The 26,284-nt window shown below is 42.2% G+C and overlaps 1 protein-coding gene across 2 annotated transcripts; it reads left to right on the top strand.

Annotated features, from left to right (window-relative positions):
• The first annotated feature begins 3,553 nt into the window (after window positions 1-3,553).
• On the top strand, window positions 3,554-25,896 carry ydjc (YdjC chitooligosaccharide deacetylase homolog). Of its 2 annotated transcripts, none has more exons than XM_060907418.1 (6): window positions 3,554-3,791; window positions 4,353-4,534; window positions 12,226-12,382; window positions 13,168-13,267; window positions 13,363-13,540; window positions 25,009-25,896. In XM_060907418.1, exons 2-6 carry the CDS (start codon window positions 4,371-4,373, stop codon window positions 25,343-25,345), a joined length of 936 nt encoding a protein of 311 aa, XP_060763401.1. In that variant the 5' UTR covers window positions 3,554-3,791; window positions 4,353-4,370; the 3' UTR covers window positions 25,346-25,896. The 2 variants fall into 2 exon arrangements, with proteins under 2 accessions (XP_060763401.1, XP_060763402.1); XM_060907419.1 differs by lacking the exon at window positions 25,009-25,896 and adding an exon at window positions 13,944-14,346.
• Window positions 25,897-26,284: the final 388 nt, after the last annotated feature.

The following is a 26,284-nucleotide window of genomic DNA, read 5'->3' as shown; positions in this document are numbered from 1 at the left end:
GGAATATTTATAAATCTAATTAAATATTATGATTTCAGTTACCTAAATAAAGCAAGATTATGGAAACAGAAGCTCTCATAGCTCACACACTAAAGCATGAAGGTAAAATCCCCCCAAAAATTACATGAGAGCAAAAACTACAGGGCTGAATGTGTGGAGCTGAGGGTTCACTTGAACGTGTCTGGACTTTTACAAACAAGGCAGGGTGGATATATTATAATATATTAATATACATGTTATAACAGGCAGTACTGTGTAAATGTCTTCGGCACATGCAAAGAAATGCTCAAGAGCAGTAAACAATAATAAATGAAACAAAGTCAGTGTTGAGTGTGATGACCTTCCATTAAAAAAAAAAAAGAGTCTCAGGTACAACAGGTGCAGTTTTATAAGGAAATGAGCTGTAAGTTTTACTTGCAGAACCAGCCACAGTTCTTCTGGACACTTTGACTGTCACACTTGCTTCATAATTTTGCACCAAAACCCAGCAGCCTTCATTATGTTTTCTTTTTTAATCTGAAAAGTGAAATGTGTCTCTTATGTAACATATATACCGCTTCCTTTACTGACATGCAAACACTTTTCCGTAACATTTAATTTTGTGCTGGAAAGCTAATGTTTGGAAATCTATTATTTTTGTAGAACTAATATAGAATTAAAAAGAATGAAGTTAAAATAAAAAAATAGGGCGCCGAAGAATTTTGCACAGTCCTGTGTTTCATACCCAAGGCAGTTCAGTGTGCTTTATAAATTACAGTATGTGATATATAATTACATAATATTATACTCCAATCATTATAATATTAATAAATATAAATAATGAACAATAGTATATAAAAAAGAGAAGAAAAGGTAAAATCCTGCCCTGTGCAAGTTTTATGTAACAACAACAACAACAACAACAACAACCTTTATGACCCTTATTAGTGCTATTTACATTTTTTGAATAGATATTTTTCATAACAAGTTTTAATAAAAATAGACTGAGGGCACTGACAACCTGAAATAACCCTAGATGGCTAAAAATGCCAGGACACTTTAAGGAAAGTGTTTGCAAAGGTCAGATACTTACACATTTTTCACATAAAACACAAAAATGACACATAGTATACCAGAAAAAAGGGGAAAAAATCATATAAGCCTTGCAAAACAGTGCAATTATCTGAATGTGTCTTGATAAAGTTGTAAAGCTGAGAATTTTGCTATGATTGACTGACTATATGGTTAATCATATAAGTGAAATGAATTATTTTTTCATTGCATCACCACCGAGCAGTAGATTGTCTACATGATGGGGAGAATGGAAATGTTTAAATAGATGTAATTAATGGTAGATAAATAAATAAATTTATTGTGATAGTCAGTATTTATGATATAGATATTTATGATAGTCAGTGGGGCGGACGGTGGCGTAGTGGTTAGCACTGTCACCTCACAGCAAGAAGGTCCGGGTTCGAGCCCCGTGGCCGGCGAGGGCCTTTCTGTGTGGAGTTTGCATGTTCTCCCCGTGTCCGCGTGGGTTTCCTCCGGGTGCTCCGGTTTCCCCCACAGTCCAAAGACATGCAGGTTCGGTTAACTGGTGGCTCTAAATTGACCGTAGGTGTGAATGTGAGTGTGAATGGTTGTCTGTGTCTATGTGTCAGCCCTGCGATGACCTGGCGACTTGTCCAGGGTGTACCCTGCCATTCGCCCGTAGTCAGCTGGGATAGGCTCCAGCTTGCCTGTGACCATGTACGACAGGATAAAGCGGCTACAGATAATGGATGGATGGATGATAGTCAGTGTGCATCAGTATTTTACAGCGAACTGCTAGCTACACATGGTTAAAATAGCCCTTGTGCAATATACCTACTTACTTGTGCAATACTACCTGGGTAATACTGGTAATGCTACCTGTGCAATACTTACACGTGCAATACCACCTTTGTAATACACTTATGTTAACTATATATCTGCAAACCTGTTAATTTATGCAAATTTGTTCATTTTTTAATCTCTAAATTTGTAGTTTATTTCTTTTATATATATATTTATATCCTTTTTTTGTATACTTAGTACTTGGGCAGCACGGTGGTTAGCATGGTTGCCTCACAGCAAAAAGGTTCTGGGTTTGAGCCCAGTAGCCAGCGGGGGCCTTTCTGTGTGGAGTTTGCATGTTGTCTGCGTGGGTTTCGTCCGGGTGCTCCGTTTTCCCCACAGTTCAAGTCAAGTTTATTTGTATAGCACTTTTAACAATAAACATTGTCGCAAAGCAGCTTTACAGAATTTGAACGACTTAAAATATGAGCTAATTTTATCCCTAATCTATCCCCAATGAGCACGACGGTGGCAAGGAAAAACTCCCCCAGACGACACAAGGAAGAAACCTCAAAAGGAACCAGACTCAAAAGGGAACCCATCCCCATCCGGGCGTTCAAAGACATGCGGTTAAGTTAATATGGGACGGCCTTGGGCCGAGGTGCCCAACTAACTCCCAACTGCTCCCTGGGCGCTGTTAGCATGGCTGCCCATGGTTGCTCTGGGTATGCGTGTGTGCTCATTGCTTGCATGTGTGTGTTCACTGCTTCAGATGGGTTAAATGCAGAGAGGAATTTCACAAGTGTGTGATGAATAAAGTTGTGCTTTCTACTTTTTGCACTACTCCTTATCTTTTTCTCTTTATATATTTTGCTGCGGGCGGCACGGTGGTGTAGTGGTTAGCGCTGTCGCCTCACAGCAAGAAGGTCCGGGTTCGAGCCCTGTGGCCGGCGAGGGCCTTTCTGTGTGGAGTTTGCATGTTCTCCCCATGTCCGCATGGGTTTCCTCCGGGTGCTCCGGTTTCCTCCACAGTCCAAAGACATGCAGGTTAGGTTAACTGGCGACTCTAAATTGACCGTAGGTGTGAATGTGAGTGTGAATGGTTGTCTGTGTCTATGTGTCAGCCCTGTGATGACCTGGCGACTTGTCCAGGGTGCACCCCGCCTTTCGCCCGTAGTCAGCTGGGATAGGCTCCAGCTTGCCTGCGACCCTGTAGAACAGGATAAAGCGGCTAGAGATAATGAGATGAGATATTTTGCTGCGGGCGGCACGGTGGTGTAGTGGTTAGCGCTGTCGCCTCACAGCAAGAAGGTCCGGGTTCGAGCCCCGTGGCCGGCGAGGGCCTTTCTGTGTGGAGTTTGCATGTTCTCCCCGTGTCCGTGTGGGTTTCCTCCGGGTGCTCCGGTTTCCCCCACAGTCCAAAGACATGCAGGTTAGGTTAACTGGTGACTCTAAATTGACCGTAGGTGTGAATGTGAGTGTGAATGGTTGTCTATGTCTATGTGTCAGCCCTGTGATGACCTGGCGACTTGTCCAGGGTGTACCCCGCCTTTCGCCCGTAGTCAGCTGGGATAGGCTCCAGCTTGCCCGTGACCCTGTAGAACAGGATAAAGTGGCTACAGATAATGAGATGAGATGAGATGAGATGAGATGAGCTTATCTTTAAAAAAAAAAAAACAACCCTCATTAATGATTATCATACATGTCCACTAGAGGGAGTCAAACCCCGGAAAAGAAAGCAGCTCATTGAAGTCTAAGGCTAAATTCCAAATACATCTGTCCTGTCTATATTAGTGCACTACTTAAGGCATGATGTAAGCCTGATGTCTTCTCAAGCCTTCGTAATGCACTAACTAAGGGAGCAAATAGAGATAGATTTAGGATCAAACCCAAATATTTTATAACTGTTAGTTCAGTTGGAGTAAGAGAAGATACTGTAGGAAGGTCGTCATCAGAGAAGCAGTATAAATGGCACAGACCTTGTAGTAAAATGGGTGAGTAAACGTGTTATTTATTCAGCTATGCGCATTTAATAAATACCATACGAGTCTTTGGATTGAGCATCAAGCAGAATGGTTCTTGGAATAAAGGACTATTAATAGATTCAGAGCAATCATGTGCCTTTGTAACAAAATGTAGGTTACACAAGACAAGGGTGCGTTCAATGTACCAGGCGTGTTAATGAGTTCTTGACTGTACAGGTTCTGTACTTATTTCCAGGAAGGACAGTTCATTCAGTGGAAGATGGCTTCTACCTGAACACGTTTGACTGACAGCTCAGAAATTAATTATTCAGGAAGTCGGAGTTTACAGGATAGGCTACTAAATGTATCCGTGTCAGCATTCAGAGACTTGAAAACGGAGCCTGACACAGTGTTGCTAAATTGGCTACATGTATACTTGATGTTCATGGTCATAGTCATGAAGCGGTTTTTTGAGGAAGCTGATTTGACCTTTGTATCCGCTTAAAGGGAATTAGTCACCTAGAGATAAAAGTTAATGGTTGGAAAAAAAAAAAAAAAACACAGGCGTTTACTTAGTTTACATGCCATCAGAGCCCTGGATTATTGAACATGCCTCAGCCCAGAGTCAAGCTGGTGGTGACCGGGGATGATTTTGGGTACTGCTCTCGGAGGAACCGGGGCATCGCTGAGGCTTTCCTGGCTGGTGGCATCTCCAACGCGTCTGTGCTGGTCACTGGAGCTTCTGCAGAACATGCGGCCCAGCTAGCCAAGAGGTAAGAGTCATTAAATTATTCCTTTAAATAGACTACCTCATGGAAATGATTGGCTATGGAGGAATCCATGTCTTCAATGGATCCAGATCTTCAAGTGACATCATCCATCCATCCATCCATCCATCCATCCTGTTCTACAGGGTCGCAGGCAAGCTGGAGCCTATCCCAGCTGACTACGGGCGAAAGGCTGGGTACACCCTGGACAAGTCGCCAGGTCATCACAGGGCCGACCCATAGACACACAACCATTCACACTCACATTCACACCTACGGTCAATTTAGAGTCACCAGTTAACCTAACCTGCATGTCTTTGGACTGTGGGGGAAACCGGAGCACCCGGAGGAAACCCACACGGACACGGGGAGAACATGCAAACTCCACACAGAAAGGCCCTCGCCAGCCACGGGGCTCGAACCCGGACCTTCTTCCTGTGAGGCGACAGCGCTAACCACTACCCCACCGTGCCACCCACCCTCCCAGATGTGGAGGGGAAAAAATATAAAGTATATACAGTGTACTGTGTATATATATATATATATATATATATATATATATATATATATATATATATATTTTTTTTTTTTTTTTTTCGCAGTCCAGTTTCCATCAAATCCCGCGCTTTGATTGGCTGGCGAGCAGGTCTATATCCTACGATACGGACCCCGGTTACGGACCCCGGATACAGACCTCTGGCGACTCGCTCGTTCACAACAACAACAAACATCGTAGCAATTTTTGTCAACATTTATTTGCGCATTTGTCAGGTGAATAGCGTTAATTTTACATCACGGATAGCGATAACGACAGTCTTCACAGCGAAAGCAAGTTTTACTACCCTGGGGAAGACGAAATAAAAGAAAACATTTTAGGAGAAAGCTAAAAACGTGGTCTGAATCTGTGAGATAACCACGGCCCATTCATCTGAATATAACAGATAGAAATGAACAGAGCTGGAAAATCACTGTGGCATTCGGAAATAAATGTCGCCTGAAATACATAAATGCTAAATTATGAAACAGAAGTCCCCTGAAATAAAAAAATTTTTTTTGAAAACATAATTTTGAAATAAACTATTTATATATTTATATCTCATCTCATTATTTCTAGCCGCTTTATCCTGTTCTACAGGGTCGCAGGCAAGCTGGAGCCTATCCCAGCTGACTACGGGTGAAAGGCGGGGTACACCCTGGACAAGTCGCCAGGTCATCACAGGGCTGACACATAGACACACAACCATTCACACTCACATTCACACCTACGGTCAATTTAGAGTCACCAGTTAACCTAACCTGTATGTCTTTGGACTGTGGGGGAAACCGGAGCACCCGGAGGAAACCCACGCGGACACGGGGAGAACATGCAAACTCCACACAGAAAGGCCCTCGCCGGCCACGGGGCTCGAACCCGGACCTTCTTGCTGTGAGGCGACAGCGCTAACCACTACACCACCGTGCCGCCATATATTTATATTTACATTATATTTACATAAATATATATAATGTCTTGAATATCACTTTATTTATTCATTCATTTATTTATTTATTTATTTTTGCTGAGGGCAAATCACTGAGAGATAATAACAGACTACAAGAAATGAGTGTCACACTGGTCCAAGATGCTGGACAGTTAATAAAAAAGTACACCATACACACTCTGTACACTTGTTATTCATATAAATAACATATGAATAATCTCTCGACCCTTTGATTGTTGTTTGACAGATTAAAGAACCAATAATTTTGAAATTATATATACAGTATATATTTTTTTTCACGGTCCGGTTTCCATCAAATCCCGCGCTCTGATTGGCTGGCGAGCAGGTCCATATCCTACGATACGGACCCCAGTTACGGACCCCGGATAAGGACCTCTGGCGACTCGCTCGTTCACAACAACAGCAAACATTGTAGCAATTTTTGTCAACATTTATTTCCACATTTCTCAGGAGAATAGCATTAATTTTACAGCATGGATAGCGATAACGACAGTCTTCACAGCAAAAGCGAGTTTTACTACCCTGAGGAAGACGAAATAAAACATTTCAGGAGAAAGTTAAAAACCTGTAACTCTTGCTAACACCGAGCAAAAACATGGCTGAGGTAATTCTGATTCTGAATCCTGAATGAGTCCAATTTTGTATAAATAGGGGACTACATAGGCAGGAAAATGTAGTTTTTTTCCTGCCATGGAAGTGCACTTGTATACCGAAGAGGAAGCCATTTGCATTACAGCCGTGAATGAGGATTCAAAATGGCGTCTCGCTTTGGCTCGGTTTTCCCTTTCGGGCGCTCTCGTTTTCTGTTAGAATTTGGTAAAGAACAAAAATAAATATATTATTTACCAAGGGCAACATGGTGGTGTAGTGGTTAGCGCTGTCGCCTCACAGCAAGAAGGCCCGGGTTCGAGCCCCGTGGCCGGCGAGGGCCTTTCTGTGTGGAGTTTGCATGTTCTCCCCGTGTCCGCGTGGGTTTCCTCCGGGTGCTCCGGTTTCCCCCACAGTCCAAAGACATGCAGGTCAGGTTAATTGGTGGCTCTAAATTGACCGTAGGTGTGAACGTGAATGGTTGTTTGTCTCTGTATCAGCCCTGCAATAACCTGGTGACTTGTCCAGGGTGTACCCCGACTCTCGCACATAGTCAGCTGGGATAGGCTCCAGCTTGCCTGCGACCCTGTAGAACAGGATAAAGCGGCTACAGATAATGGATGGATATTCCACAAAATCGAGTCGTATATGAGCTGATACGTGCCAAGTCTGCTATCCTTGACTTGCAAGTGACGTCAAAGCGAAATAGAAACCCGGATGTCGGCCATGTTGGTGGCTATACAAATGCAGGGTCAAGCGACATTCCATACAAAACATAGTCATGCGTGCGCAACTCTCTTTTTTTTTCCCCACTGCTTTAAGTGTTCTTTTAGCTCTGCTATATCTTTGTGTTGTATATGGTCGTGGTCACAACAGTGTTTGTGACTGTGACACGTTCCGATTTTTTAGAATTCCGTCCGTGATTCGGAAAGAGGGCGAGGAAACTCTGAGGCTTAGTACGGTGAGGAGACGAGCACGGCTGAACAACATCGGCAGGGCTGATCTAACAGAGGCTAAAACCAAAACAGCTCGTGTTTGCAGTGATCATTTTATCTCAGGTGAGATTCAAAAGCTTTCTCAGTAATATCGTGGAAGAATTTTATTTCGTGTTGCTAGAACTTTGCTATAAAATGAGCGTTCTTTTGTCGTGGTTCAGTCGGTCGTTGTTATAATTTTAACACGTGTATTACCGTTTCGCTTCTAGGAGCGCCAGCAAAATTATATGGTAGAAACAATCCAGACCGGGCACCCACTCAGCAAATGGGCTATGTTTCCTCCAAGGTCGGACTTGATTGCTCGGCAGCCAAACCAGATAAAACACGATATCTGGGTACTCGATGGTCGGTAGAAGCGTCTTATCTGCAGAAAAGTCTGACTTTTTAAAATAATATGGGTCAAAACCACACATCTATTTTCTTTTTGTATCGAATCTTCGCTCGACCGTTCAAATCGTGGTAATACTGAGAAAATTCAGCATTGTTTACAGGCACGCTTTCAGCGGCTGCCATCCTAGTTGCTTTGTATATCCACCATCATGGCGGACGCTCATGATGTAGCACATTTTGATCACGTGGTTGCAAGTCATTTATAAGCCATGTACGACGAGATTGAGTGGAATAACTGTTTTATTCGATCCACATTCACTGGATTTTGAGAAACAGAGCATTTTAATTTTTATAAATAAATAAGTAGATAAAGTAAATAAGGAAATAAAACTTTATACAAAATGTCTGACAAAATCATTTCCGCTTAGAATGTAAACAAACCGGTGAAATGACAGCAGCAAGTTGTGAAAAATGTGATAATAATAATTCCTGAAAAATAAAAAAAGATAAGTTCTTACCATCAGATACTTTTATTTCATATTTTGTTGCTTTTTTTGGATTGTTTTGGGGTTTTGTTCACGAGTAGAGTTTTTATTTCGTCTTCGGTTGGCTCAGCAACACACGCCGCCATTTTATTTTTCTCTACTCATGGTATATAAGCTGATATCCTAGTAGTAGAGTAGCCAGTCAGAGCACATGATTGCTCATATCCAGTGAATGTGGATAGAATAATATAAATTATTCATTATAGAAAGAAGTCATTTACAAAATGCTGTCATTTCTATCAAGAATCCAGACAAATCAGATGACACCAATTCAGCTGGCTTTTGCCAAGAACTTTGCTGTGGCAACAAATTTCCAACGTCAGCCCAGAATATGAACGTCAGGAATGAAAAACAGACCTTGTTTGCATAGTGACATAATCAAGGAAACAGTGATGTGGCATCTGGGATGTCTCACGACACCCTGACGAAAAGTCTAGCATGTCTGAATTTTTTTGGATTTTCTCACCTATTTTGACAACTCCTATGAAGTTTTGCTTGATAGCCGTGATTGACAATTTCTTGACCTTCCTCCCTGATGACACGCGAAGACATGAACGACGATTGGTCGGAGTCAAACTTGTAGTGTTGCCAGTGTACAGACCAAGACACAGCAAGAGTTTATGACACTATGATTACCTAATCTGGTGTGGTGACCATCACCATTGTGAAAGACAAAAATATGACGTAGTCTACTGGCATTAGCGTATAGTCAGGAAATGACTCACATTTTCTTTGTTTGTAGATATCACCAAGAAGAGAGTTTACAAGGAAGAACAAAGAAGTGTGTACACTCTTAGAAAATTAAGTACATTATTGTACCTTACAATGGCTTGTCACTGGGCAGTACCCTCGAAGGTACTTACACTACCGTTCAAAAGTTTGGGGTCACCCAGACAATTTTGTGTTTTCCATGAAAAGTCACACTTTTATTTACCACCATAAGTTGTAAAATGAATAGAAAATATAGTCGAGACATTTTTCTGGCCATTTTGAGCATTTAATCGACCCCACAAATGTGATGCTCCAGAAACTCAATCTGCTCAAAGGAAGGTCAGTTTTATAGCTTCTCTAAAGAGCTCAACTGTTTTCAGCTGTGCTAACATGATTGTACAAGGGTTTTCTAATCATCCATTAGCCTTCTGAGGCAATGAGCAAACACATTGTACCATTAGAACACTGGAGTGAGAGTTGATGGAAATGGGCCTCTATACACCTATGGAGATATTGCACCAAAAACCAGATATTTGCAGCTAGAATAGTCATTTACCACATTAGCAATGTATAGAGTGGATTTCTGATTAGTTTAAAGTGATCTTCATTGAAAAGAACAGTGCTTTTCTTTCAAAAATAAGGACATTTCAAAGTGACCCCAAACTTTTGAACGGTAGTGTATTTGCACTCTCTATATACTGATTGGAAACATATATGTACCTTTTTGGCTCTAAGAAAGGTACATCAAATCAATCAAAGTCCTTCCCACGCCATGTGGCGCATAGGGCGGTGCCAATCTCCATTGCTGTAGCCCTCGGCCATTACACTGTAAAAAAAAAAAAGTTACGCCAACTTAAAAATTCAACGCAACTTACTGCACAGGATTTTTGAGTTTATGTGACAACTAAGATTTTTAAGTTTTGAAGAAAGTTGTGCCAACTTATACTTTTGGTCTCAGATAATTTAGCCTTCATATTCACACAAACTTAATTTTTTTCAGTTTTACATGATAAGAATTCAACTTTAAGGCCACTAATCTTTCATCCAAGTAAAAACTTCAAAATTTGAGTTCAATTTTCTTTTTATCCCACAATAAAACAAATAACAATCCAGTTCAAATAGCATGTTTATTTTAACATGATGGTAGCAAAACTGCTATAAAACTGTACTGGCAGTGCTTTTTTGTTAAGTCACACATTCACTTATTTTAAGCCTGAAGCTAATTTGACAAACGAAATGTGCAAACAATTCAGTACAAGCCAATTAAAATGCTACAAATGGCATATAATATGCATACAATGAACATAAAGAGTGAATCTATTAAAACACATACATATTCAGAAGGTTGACAAATTGCAAACTGCACGTCATTTGCTACCATCATGTTAAAATAAACATGCTATTTGAACTGGATTGTTATTTGTTTTATTGTGGGATAAAAAGAAAACTGAACTCAAATTTTGAAGTTTTTACTTGGAAGAAAGGCCTTAAAGTTGAATTCTTATCATGTAAAACTGAAAAAATGAAGTTTGTGTGAATATAAAGGCTACGTTATCTCATCTCATCTCATTATCTCTAGCCGCTTTATCCTGTCCTGCAGGGTCGCAGGCAAGCCGGAGCCTATCCCAGCTGACTACGGGCGAAAGGCGGGGTACACCCTGGACAAGTCGCCAGGTCAGCACAGGGCTAGGCTAAGTTATCTGAGACCAAAAGTATAAGTTGGCACAACTTTCTTCAAAACTTAAAAATCTTAGTTGTCACATAAACTCAAAAATCCTGTGCAGTAAGTTGTGTTGAATTTTTAAGTTGGCGTAACTTTTTTTTTTACAGTGTGCATAGCTAGGGTTACAGTGTGGGGCTAGTCCTCTGGTAACCACAAGAGTTTGACTCCCCACTCGCATCGATGGTTTTTGGTATGACCCGACCGTGAGTAGAACTCGCAATCTCCTGATCGAGAAGCAGACATGCTAACCACTAGGCCAACTCACAGTCAAAAAAAAAAAAAAAGTACCTTTTTTATTGGACCTTGAGGTCCTTGAGCTCCAATAAGGAGCCCTAAGCGGTAAATTAGTGTAGATTGTACCTGGGGGGGAGCACAGGTGGCCAAGTGATTAGAGCGCTTGACCGCTAAGCGAACGGTCCCCGGTTCAAGCCTCAGCTCGATGGGGATCTGGGGCTCGCTCCCTGTCCACCCAGCAGTGAATGGGGACCTGGTGGAAAAACACTGGGGAAGTCAAAAGGTGGCGAGGAAAGGAACTGGCCACCCTACCTCACCATGCCGACGGCCTAGACAGAGTGTGCTCTCTAACAGGCACTCCCCCAACGTACGTACCCAAAAATGTATATACGCGGTATGGGACTCTTTGACTCACTTTTTGTACCTTGGGGGACAGAAATGGACTCCTACTGCAACTGTACCCCTATTTCTGACAGTGTGGGTGGGATGAACAGTGGTGATCAATTGTTGGGAACAATGATATATCTAGTATGTTTATATATAAAAACATTATAGGCTTATACTTTTGCACTGATCTGCCAAGTTAAATTGCTGTGTACTTGTACATTTGGCAAATAAAGTGATACTGATATTGATCAGTGATTGGTCATTGTAAACCAGCTTGCGCAAGCACAACTCAGTCACGCTTTACACACTAGTCAACTGAACCTGCTCTGTCAGTTTGTATAATCAGCAGTTGTGATGTGAGCCGGAGAGCCGTATTGTGTGCAGGACAATTGCTAATGCCTGCTCAAAAATGTGCTGCTGCGAGGGCATCAGAGTCGCCGGTGATGTCATCAGCACACGCTTGTTTTTAAATAATTCAACTCTTAGAATGTTACCTCACTAATAAGTACCTACTCATTAAAAGTGAGTTTTGTTGTCTTTTCTCAGTGCAGGGAAACGTCTTCACTATGGTAATGACATATCCAATGCCACAGATATGGTTGACAGAGGTTAGGTTGAAAACACTGAAATATTTTTTAGCATGGTGTGTTTTCCTGTTTGTCCTTTTTTCCTCCCCCTGTAGACACTGCATCCCCATTGGACTCCATGCCAACTTATCTGAAGGTGCTCCAGTGTGTCAGGAGCTGAGGAGATCCACACTCCTGAACAAAGATGGCTTCTTTCATGGCAAGATGGGCTTCCGTGAAGTTCTGCGGAGTGGAAAAATGAGCATGACGGATGTATGTATAGGAGGTCGACGCATTCACAGACAGCCATAAATCTAGGAAACACTGTCGTTTACTGTCTTAAAAACAGACATATTATAGAGTAAAGGTACTAGCAAGTTGTGTATGCTATTACTTCTTTACAGGAGTATTAAGATGAACCATTTTGACAATGGATTTGCTTACTTCAGCTTTTTTAGCATATTGTGTAAGTTATTACTTAAGAAACAAAAAAACATGGCTGAAACTTCGGTCAGATGTTGCTGTAATAGGAAATTAATCAGCAGCGGCTGACAGGCTGTGCAGCACCGAACACTGTATAGTACAAAGGACGAATACGTATGATCCACTTGGTAAACAATGATCTCCTTCTGAAGAGCAAACATATGATCTTTGGCATAGAGCACATGGGCAAATTTGCCTTTGTTTCCTGTTCAGCTCAAATTGAGTTGGTACTGAGCGTTACGCCAAAAGAAAACATTATGAAGCAGGATTTAGATAGGTGCTGAACTTAAATACATGCGATAAATCAATATTGTTCAACTGCCATTGCCTAGGAACTTCTTTAATGGCAATTTCCATCTCAGGCTTTGAACAGTGGACAAAGGAACCATATTTCTGAGATAATTAGACATACTTATTTACAATATCAAAGTCCATATGAGGACGCAGATTTTCCAAAGTCCAAATTTGTTGTCTACCTTTATAAATGCTAATAAACGTCCTGCACCTGAACATTGTGTTTTTTGTTTGTTTGTTTGTTTTTTTAATTTCATGATTGCCTTTTCTCTGAGTGACAGGTGGAGGTGGAGCTTAGGGCCCAGGTGAAGCATTTTTGTGAGCTCACTGGTCACCTGCCCAATCACATGGATGGCCATCAGCATGTGCACGTGCTGCCAGGTAACAACAACGGCTCATGGTTCGTCTGAATATCACCTGTCGCGTACAGTTTGACATGTCCTGTAACTCAGCGGGTTCGGTGTGTGCGTTTGCAGAGGTGCGAGAAGTGTTTGCGCGGGTTCTCTCCGATTTTGGCATCCCTTACACACGGGTCCCAGTGGAGCCCGGACTGCACTCCTGTCATTTTCTACCTCCAAACCTGAGAGAATTCTACCTACACGTTGAGAAAGACGCGCTCCAGTCTATGGAAGTCTTCCATCGACATGGTATCAGGTGCGTGAGGCTGAAAGAAGGCGTTAGTCAAAAGCTAAGAAATGTACAGTACTTGTAATTAAGTAAAACAGTCAGTGTACTAGCACTATGCATGAGTGCTGTGTGTATTTATGGGAAGCTACAATTCCATGAATAATGTGTGAACTGTAGGGGTGGAAAGATTCAGAGATTCATCCAACCTCGTATGCTAGTGTAAATTTTTACGATAAGACTGCACTCAACATAGCAGTATAGCTTGCGTTTTTAATTTCATTTCAGGTCATCACGCAAAGTTTCCAGCTAGGGATGTTTACAAACCTGCCCTATGGGGAACATAGTTTTTAATCCTCCAGACATAGTGTACATAAGATACACAAGGGAGTATGTGAACAATTCTGTTTGTGTAAACGTATCTTTCCTACAGACGTAGGAGTTCAGAAGGAGGAAAACACACCCTATCAGTAAGAACTGCATTTCATCTGCCATATGGTTTTGCGAAAGGAGCTGGGTAATAGAAGTTGGTTTTGGTTTCAGTTAGCTTAAAAATATACCTATTCAGAAATTAAGTCGTTAAATGAAAAGTATTTAATATATCAGCCATAATAGCAACAATGCTAGAAAACATTTAAAATTACCTGCCATATTGCGTAAATACTCACTCACTCCTTCCAGCTTGTCCCACTTACAGTGGTGCTTGAAAGTTTGTGAACCCTTTAGAATTTTCTATTTTTCTGCATAAATATGACCTAAAACATCGTCAGATTTTCACACAAGTCCTAAAAGTAGATAAAGAGAACCCAGTAGCACTGTCGCCTCACAGCAAGAAGGTCCGGGTTTGAGCCCCGTGGCCGGCGAGGACCTTTCTGTGTGGAGTTTGCATGTTCTCCCCGTGTCCGCGTGGGTTTCCTCCGGGTGCTCCGGTTTCCCCCACAGTCCAAAGACATGCAGGTTAGGTTAACTGGTGACTCTAAATTGACTGTAGGTGTGAATGTGAGTGTGAATGGTTGTCTATGTGTCAGCCCTGTGATGACCTGGCGACTTGTCCAGGGTGTACCCCGCCTTTCGCCCGTAGTCAGCTGAGATAGGCTCCAGCTTGCCTGCAACCCTGTAGAACAGGATAAAGCGGCTAGAGATAATGAGATGAGATGATCCTATATTACATATCTGTGAGTGGCAAAAGTATGTGAACCTCTAGGATTAGCAGTTAATTTGAAGGTGAAATTAGAGTCAGGTGTTTTCAATCAATGGGATGACAATCAGGTGTGAGTGGGCACCCTGTTTTATTTAAAGAACAGGGATCTATCAAAGTCTGATCTTTACAACCCATGTTTGTGGAAGTATATCATGGCACGAACAAAGGAGATTTCTGAAGACTTCAGAAAAAGCGTTGTTGATGCTCATCAGGCTGGGAAAGGTTATAAAACCATCTCTAAAGAGTTTGGACTCCACCAATCCACAGTCAGACAGACTGTGTACAAATGGAGGAAATTCAAGACCATTGTTACCCTCCCCAGGAGTGGTCGTCCAACAAAGATCGCTCCAAGAGCAAGGCATGTAATAGTCGGCGAGGTCACAAAGGACCCCAGGGTAATTTCTAAGCAACTGAAGGCCTCTCTCACATTGGCTAATGTTAATGTTCATGAGTCCACCATCAGGAGAACACTGAACAACAATGGTGCGCATGGCAGGGTTGCAAGCAGAAAGCCACTGCTCTCCAAAAAGAACATTGCTGCTCGTCTGCAGTTTGCTAAAGAGCACGTGGACAAGCCAGAAGGCTATTGGAAAAATGTTTTGTGGACGGATGAGACCAAAATAGAACTTTTTGGTTCAAATGAGAAGCGTTATGTTTGGAGAAAGGAAAACACTTAATTCCAGCACAAGAACCTTATCCCATCTGTGAAACATGGAGGTGGTAGTATCATGGTTTGGGCCTCTGTTTTGCTGCATTCCTCCAAGCCGGTGTGCAGGACTGATCAACAGTTACCGGAAAGGTTTAGTAGCAGTTATTGCTGCACAAGGGGGTCACACCAGATACTGAAAGCAAAGGTTCACATACTTTTGCCACTCACAGATATGTAATATTGGAACATTTTACTCAATAAATAAATGACCAAGTCTAATATTTTTGTCTCATTTGTTTAACTGGGTTCTCTTTATCTACTTTTAGGACTTGTGTGAAAATCTGATGATGTTTTAGGTCATATTTATGCAGAAATATAGAAAATTCTAAAGGGTTCACAAACTTTCAAGCACCACTGTACATGTGTGGGGTTGCTGCCATGTGGACCATATTGATCCACATGTCATATTAATTGGAGCATAGTTTTATGTCGAATGCCCTTTCTGCCCGCAACCCTCCCATTTCTGGGCTTGGGAAACAACCATTCACACACCACACACACATTCACACCTATGGGCAACTTAGACTAGCCCAGGGGTTCCCAAACTTTTCCATGCCAAGGCCTCCCAAACAGCATTAGCTTCTGGCCGGGGACCCCCTTTGCAAACCCACAGACAATGCTACAAAATATGTAAAGAAACATCAACTTTTAGAATGTTTTCTCTTACTTTTATTCAGTAGTCAATAATTGTTACATTTGTTTAGCACAAGAATATTATTAACTAACATGTTTTCAACACAAATATTTTCGCACTGAACAATAAACTGTATAACCTCCTGTAGTACCTGATTCAACTCGTTATCCATCCTTTTTGCGACCAGTGCCTCACGATGGAGCATGCAGTGTGTGGCCACTACATGCGGGGCCTTCTGCTTAATGAGAGTGGTCACTCCACTGATCTTCCCGGTCATTGCCGCGGCTCCGTCCGAACACACCCTCACACAACGGGTCCAGTCCAATCCGTTAGACTCGATGTAATCGTCCAAAACTTGAAAAATGTCTTTCCCAGTAGTTCTTCTTTCAAGTGCTTTACAAAATAGTATTTCCTCCACAAATCTTTCCTGTGAAATAAATCTGATGTACACAAGCAGTTGGGCCTCATTGGATAAATATGTGCTCTCATCCAGCTGAAGTGCGAAGTATTCGCTGGCTCTCACCTGCTCCAACAGCTGAGCAGATACATCTTGAGCCATGTCACCAATCCGTCGGCTCACGGTGTGATCAGAGAGTGGGACAGCATCGATTTTTTTTGGCAGCATCCTCACCAAGCAATTCTCGGACAATGTCTTTGGTGGCTGGTAAAATCAAATCTTCTCCAATTAAGTGAGGTTTTTTAGCACGAGCAATGTGGTACGAGGCTAAAAATGATGCCTTCAGGGCCCGCTCGGGGACAGTAGCTTGCTGGGTGAATGCAGCAGATTGCCTGACCAAATGCTCTTCTTTGCGTCTGAAGAAATCTACTGTTTTTTTGGCATCTGTCGGATGTTTTTGTACCAAATGACGCTGAAGTTTCGAAGGTTTTAAGCACTCGTTTGACAGGGTCTCCAGACAGAGGACGCATTTCGGGCAATCATGGCCATTTTTCTGTATGGCTGTAAAGCCATACTTAATGTATGCTGCCTCATATTTTCGGATTTTAGTTGGCCAGGACTTCTTAGTTTTTTTCGCAGCAGTGTCCTCCACAGCAGGGCTGTTGGTTTGTTCCTTCGGTCTCTTCTTCAAAAACCTGTCCATTTTGCGCTAGCAATACGCTAGCTTGAGGAGCAAAGCAGCTTGACAAATGGCACAAACCGCAACGTCACAGGCAATCGGAGAGATGAGCATGGCAAACAACGTTTCGATATGATGTATTATTATTAATAATTATATTTTATAATAATGATTAAAAAACTAATTACAATATATTTAATAATAATTATTTTTAAAAAGTATATATTTTTTTCGCAATTTTTTTGTTATCATCCCTCCATCTTTCTGAGGCCCCCCTAGCGCCCCCTGGCAGCCCCCCAGGGGGCCATGGCCCCCACTTTGAAAACCACTGGACTAGCCAGTTAACCTAACTCCATTGCTGTGTCCGAAATCACTCACTACTCACTGTATAGTGGACTACGTAGTGAGTTCGCCATTTTGTAATGCCGTCCGAATGTATAGTGAGACTTATTACACCCTATATAGTGGACTCATAGTATCCCACAATGCATCGTGAAAAGTAGTGTACAACCGATGGTCACTAACCAAGCAATATATACCATTAGGCATTGCAGTTGCGTTGAAAAAAAAAAGGGTGTTGGGGAGAACGGATGGAGGAAGAAACACATTATAAACGGACATTCAAGTACAATTAAAATAGTAATAGAATAGAAAATAAGCTAAAAAAGAATAAGACAGATAAAATCCAAGAATAAAAGTTACACTGCAGAGCAAGGTATTAATCAAAAGCCTCGAATTTGATTTAAAAAAGGCAGCGGCAAAGAAGAATGAAAGTATTCAGCCTTGATTTAAAGGAGAACTGAAGGTATATATATTTTTTAATCATAATTCTATTGCTCATTTTATTAAATATTGGAACACATTTTTGATGGCTATTTTGTCGCTGCTATAGCAAGTTATGAGTGTTTGAAATATGCTCTGTAATATATCAGTCCATATGTCAAAGCAGTGGCCGTAAACGAGATTCGCTGAGACCTGTGCGAGACATCGTAGAATGGAAGTAAAACGTACAGCGGAAATCAAAGTGACCAACATCTGCCAACGTTGCCAAAAGACGCGTGCGCCCTCTTTCGAATGCTGGCGTAATCAAGACGGAAGTTTTGTTTGTTTTGATAGCAATCAGGAAAGTTTGAAAAAAGTAGGCAGTAATTGTCATTTAAACTCATTTTTATGCCTCCGCCACCGTAAGGTGCAGGAGGCATTATGTTTTCGGGTTGTCTGTCTGTCCGTGCGTGCGTCCGTCCGTCCCGAAATCTTGTGAACGCGATATCTCAAAGGCTAATGAAAGGAATTTCACCAAACTTTCACCATTTGTGTGCTTTGGGACAAACATGAACTGATTAGATTTTGAGATCAAAAGGTCTAAGGTCAAGGTCACTGTGAGGTCAAATGTCTGTCCGAAAACCTTGTGAACACCATATCTCCAAGGCAAATGAAAGGAATTTCACCAAACTTTCACCATTTGTGCATTTGGGGACAAAGATAAACTGATTAGATTTTGAGATCAAAAGGTCTAAGGTCAAGGTCACTGTGAGGTCAAATGTCTGTCCGAAAACCTTGTGAACACAATATCTCCAAGGCTAATACAAGTAATTTCACCCGGTCAAGATTACTGTGAGGTCAAATGTCCATCCCCAAATCACTATTTAATAAGGCGTGTAGTCTACCGGGCGGAGGTATCCTCATCGACGCCGTTGGCGTCGAGTTCGATCTAGTTGTGCAATATTTCGTTTGGAAAACAGTTTTCAAAATGGCGGCACTGACACCTGGCTGACACTTGACGCTTCGAAGTTTCGCACAAGTCTTGTGAAGATCGCGCGGATAAGCGATGCCTGCCGTGGACCAAATGAACTAAATTCAACATGGCTAAAAACCGAATAGGCCGATAAGTCTCATCTCATCATCTCTAGCTGCTTTATCCTGTTCTACAGGGTCGCAGGCAAGCTGGAGCCTATCCCAGCTGACTACGGGCGAAAGGCGGGGTACACCCTGGACAAGTCGCCAGGCCATCACAGGGTTGACACATAGACACAGACAACCATTCACACTCACATTCACACCTACGGTCAATTTAGAGTCACCAGTTAACCTAACCTGCATGTCTTTGGACTGTGGGGGAAACCGGAGCACCCGGAGGAAACCCACGCAGACATGGGGAGAACATGCAAACTCCGCGCAGAAAGGCCCTCGCCGGCCACGGGGCTCGAACCCAGACCTTCTTGCTGTGAGGCGACAGCGCTAACCACTACACCACCGTGCCGCCCCTAGGCCGATAAGTATAATATTTAATTGCAATTAGTTGCCAATACGAGTCACGATATTGTCAGGGACCAAACAGGAGAGGAGATCAAATGCGCTCAAACCACAGTTTATTAATAACAGGGATGTGTTTATTAATAAGAATGTGTGTGGGTGAAGTCCAGTGGCAGGAGAACTGAGAGGCAGGGATGGCTGGTGGTGACATCTGAGGTCTCCCATCCAAGTACTGACCAGACCCAACCCTGCTTAGCAGCTGAGATCTGACAGGATCAGGCTTAGTCAGAGAGGTGTGACTGTAGGCTGATAGAACTTGGGTTTTAGACAGTCTCCCAGCAAGCAGTACCTCAGCAGGCAGGAGTTAGAGAGCAGGACCAGGCAGATGGAGAGGCAGGTGAGCAGCAGGGCTAAGCGAGCTGGAGATCAGGCGAAGGTACAGGAGAGGCAGGCAAGAGGCAGAGTCGACAGAACGGAAGGCAGATCAGGTTACCGGGGCTGGAGAGCAGACAGAGTCAGACGGAACAGGATAATTTCAGGAGTCAGAGTAGTAGGAACACCGAGCAGGTTATCAGGCTGAGAGTTGCAGACGATCTGACACAGAAGCTTGGGAGGACTGCAGCTTAAATACACACGGGGGGAAGCAGGTGATCGGTAACAGCCAGTGACAGTCACTGAAAGATAATAAGAGGAAGTGAGTGCGGGCGTGGCCGGTAATGCTGAGTGGAGATGTTACCTGAAGAGAGAAGCCCACAAGTAGGACCATGACAGATATAAGGTTACTAAAACTGAAAACGTAATTGAATAACACGTTAATTAAGAAATAAAGCAAGCTTAAAAGAACTGAAAGATGCAGCAGACACAGAGTACTCTGGATTTATTAATGTGGGAAATGCACTCAGTATAACACGTATTTATTATTTTGAAAACCCGCCAGCCGACTGATCTGGCTGGACAGCGCATGTCTTTGGACTGTGGGGGAAACCAGAGCACCTGGAGGAAACCCACGGGGAGAACATGCAAACTCCACACAGCAAGGCCCCCATCGGTCATTAGACTCGAACCCAGAACCTTCTTGTTGTGAGGCAACAGTGCTAACCACTACACCACCGTATTACATAGATACTACAGGAGAATTAAAGAAGTACTCGTGATTTTCAACCTAATCTTGTTTTAGTGCATCTGTAGTAGTGTACGAGTATGTATGACCACAAACAAGGCTTGACATGTTTATTTGGCTGTACTGAGAAAAGAATAAACCTCTTTACCAGAAACTCGCTTATTGATGAAATCAAAATTCAAGTAAACGAACACACATTTCAAAACTACAATCTTCATGCTCTTAAAAAAAGGCAGAAATACTGTATACAGTACTGTAGACAAGAGGGTTGTGTCGGCTGGCAGATCATGGTCCAACCATACTTCAGTGACTCCAGTGATTCCAGTTTTCGAAACATGAACCATCACAGTCCACTTTTACAGCACATCCTGTGTTGTGATTTATTCAAATCATGCGCATTTAGCTGAAGGCAGCTCATCAGACCAAAGACTAGGTACAGGGCTGTTAGTGATGTTAGTTCAAAAAGGGGAGAGTTTTCGCTGATTTCTCTATGACCTCAATCGTGAACTGATGACATGGCTTCTTTAAATAAATTTGATGACAAAAACAATGTTTAAAGGTGCCCTTCCACCAAAAACATTTAATACTGGCTCTTTTTGAAATACCATAGTTCACTCCGAGTTGCATATGCATGCTGCATGTGAAAATGTAATTCTACCCCCATTCCCTGTATTAGCTTATGAAAGAAAATAGTCGGAAAAACGAGCGAATCTGAAAAAGCCCTACGAACTTACGTCATTTCGAAAATTAGTATTCATGGCCTCGCCCACCTTGGCTTGCGACCGCCCACGGGAAGAAAGTTCGGATTTAAGCGCGAGGAGAGATAGCAGAGCCCGTCTTGTCAGTAGCTAACGAAGAGGACCTAACAGCAAGTTGAAAACATGTCTGAACAAGTTCGTGCCTGTGTTATTTGTGGCAGTAACACATCAACGTTGCATATTTGGGGAGGCTGGGACCTCCCCTGTGCGAGTTACGAGTGTTCAAAGTCGGGCTGGAGACGCCGACAGAAACGAAACCTAAGCGGAGCGCTGCGGCTCGCCTCGGGGCGAATTACGTCCCAAAGTGTGGGGCTAGCCCACCCTGGCAGCGCTGGTTCGTTGGGGAGAGGGCAGAGGTCGCTGGCTGCCAAGTTTGGGGAGGCTGGGACCTCCCCTGCCCGAGTTACGAGCGTCCAAAGTCAGGCTGGAGCCGCCGACAGAAACGAAACCTAAGCGGAGCAACGTTGCAAGATGGAAGAGGTGAAGAAGAAATGGTTGGAATTTATCTTTGGAACACCACCAGCGAAGTATAATGCAGCGTTAGTACTGTGTTCTGATCATTTCAACCACAGTGACTTTTCAAACTTCGGTGCCTTCAGTAGTGGTTTTGCTTCGAGGTTGTTTTTAATACCTGGATCTGTCGACCACCAGCTCACAAGCTGTAAGTAAAACATGAACTTTTTGTTCGAAGGTTTTTGTTACAAAATAGCATGTTCATATTCTCCACATTAGCATGCATGACATGGTCACAAGCTAGGCAGGGATGAGAGTTTTCCGCTTTTCGGCGGATTTCCGCTTTTTCTGAGTAAAAAACGACCTTTTTATATTATGCCAAATCCGTTGAGAATGTTTTTTATTAATTTCGGGGGGTTGGGGTATGTTCCTTCATGCTGTTCAAACTTTATTAACTCCAACGGTGTTTACACATTATTTGTAAGTCGCCATCTTTAGTCTCGTTTAAATCTCGTTGAATGTGATGTAAAATTCGTGTTATCTACATTGTTATTGGTCAAAACATCGACGTCGAGACCATAACAGCCAATCAAAACAGTTTTTACAAAGACACCCACATCCGCTTGTTCTGACCCACTGGAGTGCTGTTAGCCAATCAGAGGTAACACGTTTACTGATTGCTGTTAGGCAATCAGAGGTAACACGTTTACATGTCATGAATATTAATGAGTAAGAGCTGAAATCCTGTCGTTCTCCCGCCACCCACTCCTCCACTAAACTAGAACAGCCTGAAACAGAAGAACCACAGCATTTTTTTGACCAAAACCGGCTCACAGCATTCATTCATACTAGAGACCACCGCACAATTAATGAAAAAACGATGCAAGGGGACCTTTAAAGACAAACAGAAAGAAGTATTCAGCTGTTCTCCTCATGTCAGTCGTGTGTCATCTACACTGAGTGCAGAATTATTAGGCAAGTGAGTATTTTGACCACAACATCCTTTTAATGCATGTTGTCCCACTCCAAGCTGTTTAGGCTTGAAAGCCTACTACCAATTAAGTATATCAGGTGCTGTGCATCTGTGTAATAAGAGGGGGTGTGGTCTAATGACATCAACACCCTATATCAGGTGTGCATAATTATTAGGCAACCTCTTTTCCTCTGGCAAAATGGGTCAGAAGAGAGATCTGACAGACTTTGAAAAGTCTAAAATTGTGGGATGTCTTGCAGACGGATGCAGCACTCTTGAAATTGCGAAGATGTTGAAACGTGATCACCGAACAATCAAGCGTTTCATTGCAAATAGTCAACAGGGTCGAAAGAAGCGTGTGGAAAAAAAAGGCGCAAAATAACTGCACATGATCTGCGGAAAATCAAGCGTGAAGCTAACAAGCAGCCATTAGCATCCAGTTCTGCCATATTCCAGAGTTGTAACATTCCTGGAGTGTCAAAGAGTACAAGGTGTGCAATACTGAGGGACATGGCCAAGGTAAGGAAGGCTGAAAAACGACCACCACTGAGTAAGGCACACAAGATAAAACGTCAAGACTGGGCCAAGAAATATCTTAAGACTGATTTTTCTAAGGTGCTGTGGTCTGATGAGACGAGAGTGACTCTTGATGGGCCAGATGAATGGGCCTGTGGCTGGATCAGTAATGGGCACAGAGCTCCACTCTGACTCAGACGCCAGCAAGGTGGAGGTGGAGTACTGCTATGGGCTGGTATCATCAAAGATGAGCTTGTTGGACCTTTTCGAGTTGAGGATGGACTCAAACTCAACTCCCAGACCTACTGCCAGTTTCTGGAAGAAACCTTCAAGCAGTGGTATAGGAAAAAGTCAGCATCTTTCAAGAAGAACATGATTTTCATGCAGGATAATGCTCCATCTCATGCGTCCAAATACTCCACTGCGTGGCTAGCCAGTAAAGGCCTGAAAGGTGAAAAAATAATGACATGGCCCCCTTGTTCACCTGACCTAAACCCCATAGAGAACCTGTGGTCCATTATAAAACGTGAGGTCTACAAAGAGGGAAAACAGTACACCTCTCTGAACAGCGTCTGGGAGGCCGTGGTTGCTGCTGCACACAATGTTGGTCGTGAACAGATAAAGAAATTGACAGAATCTATGGATGGAAGGCTTTTGAGCGTCCTCATGAAGAAGGGTGGCTATATTGGTCACTGATTTGTTTTTGTTTTGTGTTTGAATGTCTGATATGTTTATTTGCAAATATGGAGTTGTCATATCAGTGTACCTGGTGAAAATAAATAAGTGAAATGGCTACATATTTGGTTTTTATTAAGTTGCTGAATAATTCTGCACAGTGAAAGTTACCTGAACACATACATATTCTCCTAAAATGGCCAAAACTAAAAACGCCCCACTCTAACTTCCATACATATTCAGCTTTGATATTTATGAGACTTTTTGGTTGATTGAGAACATAGTTGTTGTTCAATAATAAAACTAATCCTCAAAAATACAACTTGCCTAATAATTCTGCACTCAGTGTATTCAGAGTGTGTGCCACTAGTCAAAAGTGCCAACTTGAAGTGCCAGTACAAAACAAAACATAACCATATCAGTTGTTATTTATTTTTATTCTATCTACATTCACTGGATATGAGCAGTCGCACGCTCTGATTGGCTACTCTGCTACTAGGATATCAGCTCATATACCATGAGCAGAGAAAAACAAAATGGCGGAGTGCATTGATGAACCATCTGGGGACAACATAAAAACTCTACTCGAAAACAAAACCTCAAAAAAGGCAAAAAAGCAACAAAATACGGAATAAAAGTATTCGATGCTAAGAATGTGCCTTTTTTTAATTATTCAAGAATTATTATCATCATTGCATTTTTCACAAATTGCTCCTGTCATTTCACCGGTTTGTTTACATTCTAAGCGGAAATAATTTTATTGGACGTTTTGTATAAAGTTTTTATTTATAGAATTTGCAAAAAATAAAAATGCTCTGTTTCTCAGAATCCAGTGAATGTGGATAGAATAAAACAGTTATTCCACTCAATCTTGTTGTACATGGCTTATAGCCGACTCGGCACGACCCGCCTCGTCGGCAATCAGCGATTTCACGGAATAACTGTTAAAGAGCCGTAAACTAATCCTTAATGGTTAAGCATTAAAATATAACTGTTGTCATTCAGGTACGTTATCCAGTCACACATCCAGATGTTTATCAGCAAAGAATTTTATGTAGCCGGACTGGAATAATTTTAATATAGACCGTCACCTTTGTCAGTCTCTTAATCATGATTTTGTATTTCTGCAGATGGCCAGATGTATACTTGGGCCTCAGCACGATGGGCCAAAACATGTCCTTCTCCAACCTCAGACGAGTCCTGAACTTTGCTCTGGAGGCACGGACATCTATAGCCGATCAGGCTGACGGCCTTTGTGCACCCGGATCGTATCGGCCAATCACAGCAGAGTTGATGGTACATCCTGGATACCCGAGTTTTCCTATGCAGGGTGGGTGTGGTGAAGGACCAGATGACTTCTCTCAGTCGGCTGATCGTCTCCATGAGCTTAACATGCTCAGAGACCCGGTGCTGCTTAGTTACTATCAGCAACAGGGAATCCTGCTCTGTGCTTTTAATGACTTTTAAATATCACGGGCTGCTGAACTGGGTCCTCAAGTGCTGCATGTCTCAGTAGGATTTCTAACAGATATCACCTGACTTCACTAATAACCTGTTCTTCCAGACCTCATGGGATAAATTAATTATCCAGTCAGGTGACAGGCAGCTGTGGGATTGTTTTTCAGATCACTAGGATGACCGAGGTCTTACCAGGCTTTAAACAGATCCAGGATCATCAAACCGTACACTTTACACTGTGACAGAGACTAGAGTCATGATTTCATTAAATGTTAGTATCGTGTTTTAGGTATTTGCCTTATTTGAAGAACGAGTGCAAAACACTTCAAAATGTGGGCTGCTTTCTCAAATCTTACAGCTAACTGGAAAATACTGTATTTTGTTTTAACAAAAGAAGACATTTCAGAATGTCTGAACTGTGCAATTTAGGGTTGCATATGAAGTTTGACTGAGCATATGACAGTGATGTATATCTTTGAAAATTATATATCTATATGTAAAATATATTTTTTTTACATCTATTGTAACAATTGTGTATTTTCTATGGCGTTACATAAATTAAAACCATAATTATTTCATTCTGTATATAAACATTCTGAAGTCTTTATCTAGATTTAGAAAAAGATATTGAAGCAATGTGAATCAAGAGATTAAATACTGGAAACTATTACCGAAATCTCTATGGGTTTCTGTAACTATCAGAGCTAATGACCTGTGAAAACTGGATGAGGGTAAACAGCGTGGTGCTGTAGGCTTCTCAGTGATTACTAAGTACCAGCACTGACTCTTGCTCCTGGCCGTGCATTAGCTACTTGATATCATTGTTGAAGGTCTGCACTGGCATAAACATTAACTAATATCACTCACACTTACAACCCCGATTCCAAAAAAGTTGGGACAAAGTACAAATTGTAAATAAAAACGGAATGCAATAATTTACAAATCTCA

Source organism: Neoarius graeffei, chromosome 24, assembly GCF_027579695.1.
Source record: "Neoarius graeffei isolate fNeoGra1 chromosome 24, fNeoGra1.pri, whole genome shotgun sequence".
Lineage (NCBI taxonomy): Eukaryota > Metazoa > Chordata > Actinopteri > Siluriformes > Ariidae > Neoarius > Neoarius graeffei.
Note: the sequence above shows the minus strand (reverse complement) of the source record. Positions and strands in the feature narration are given on the sequence as shown.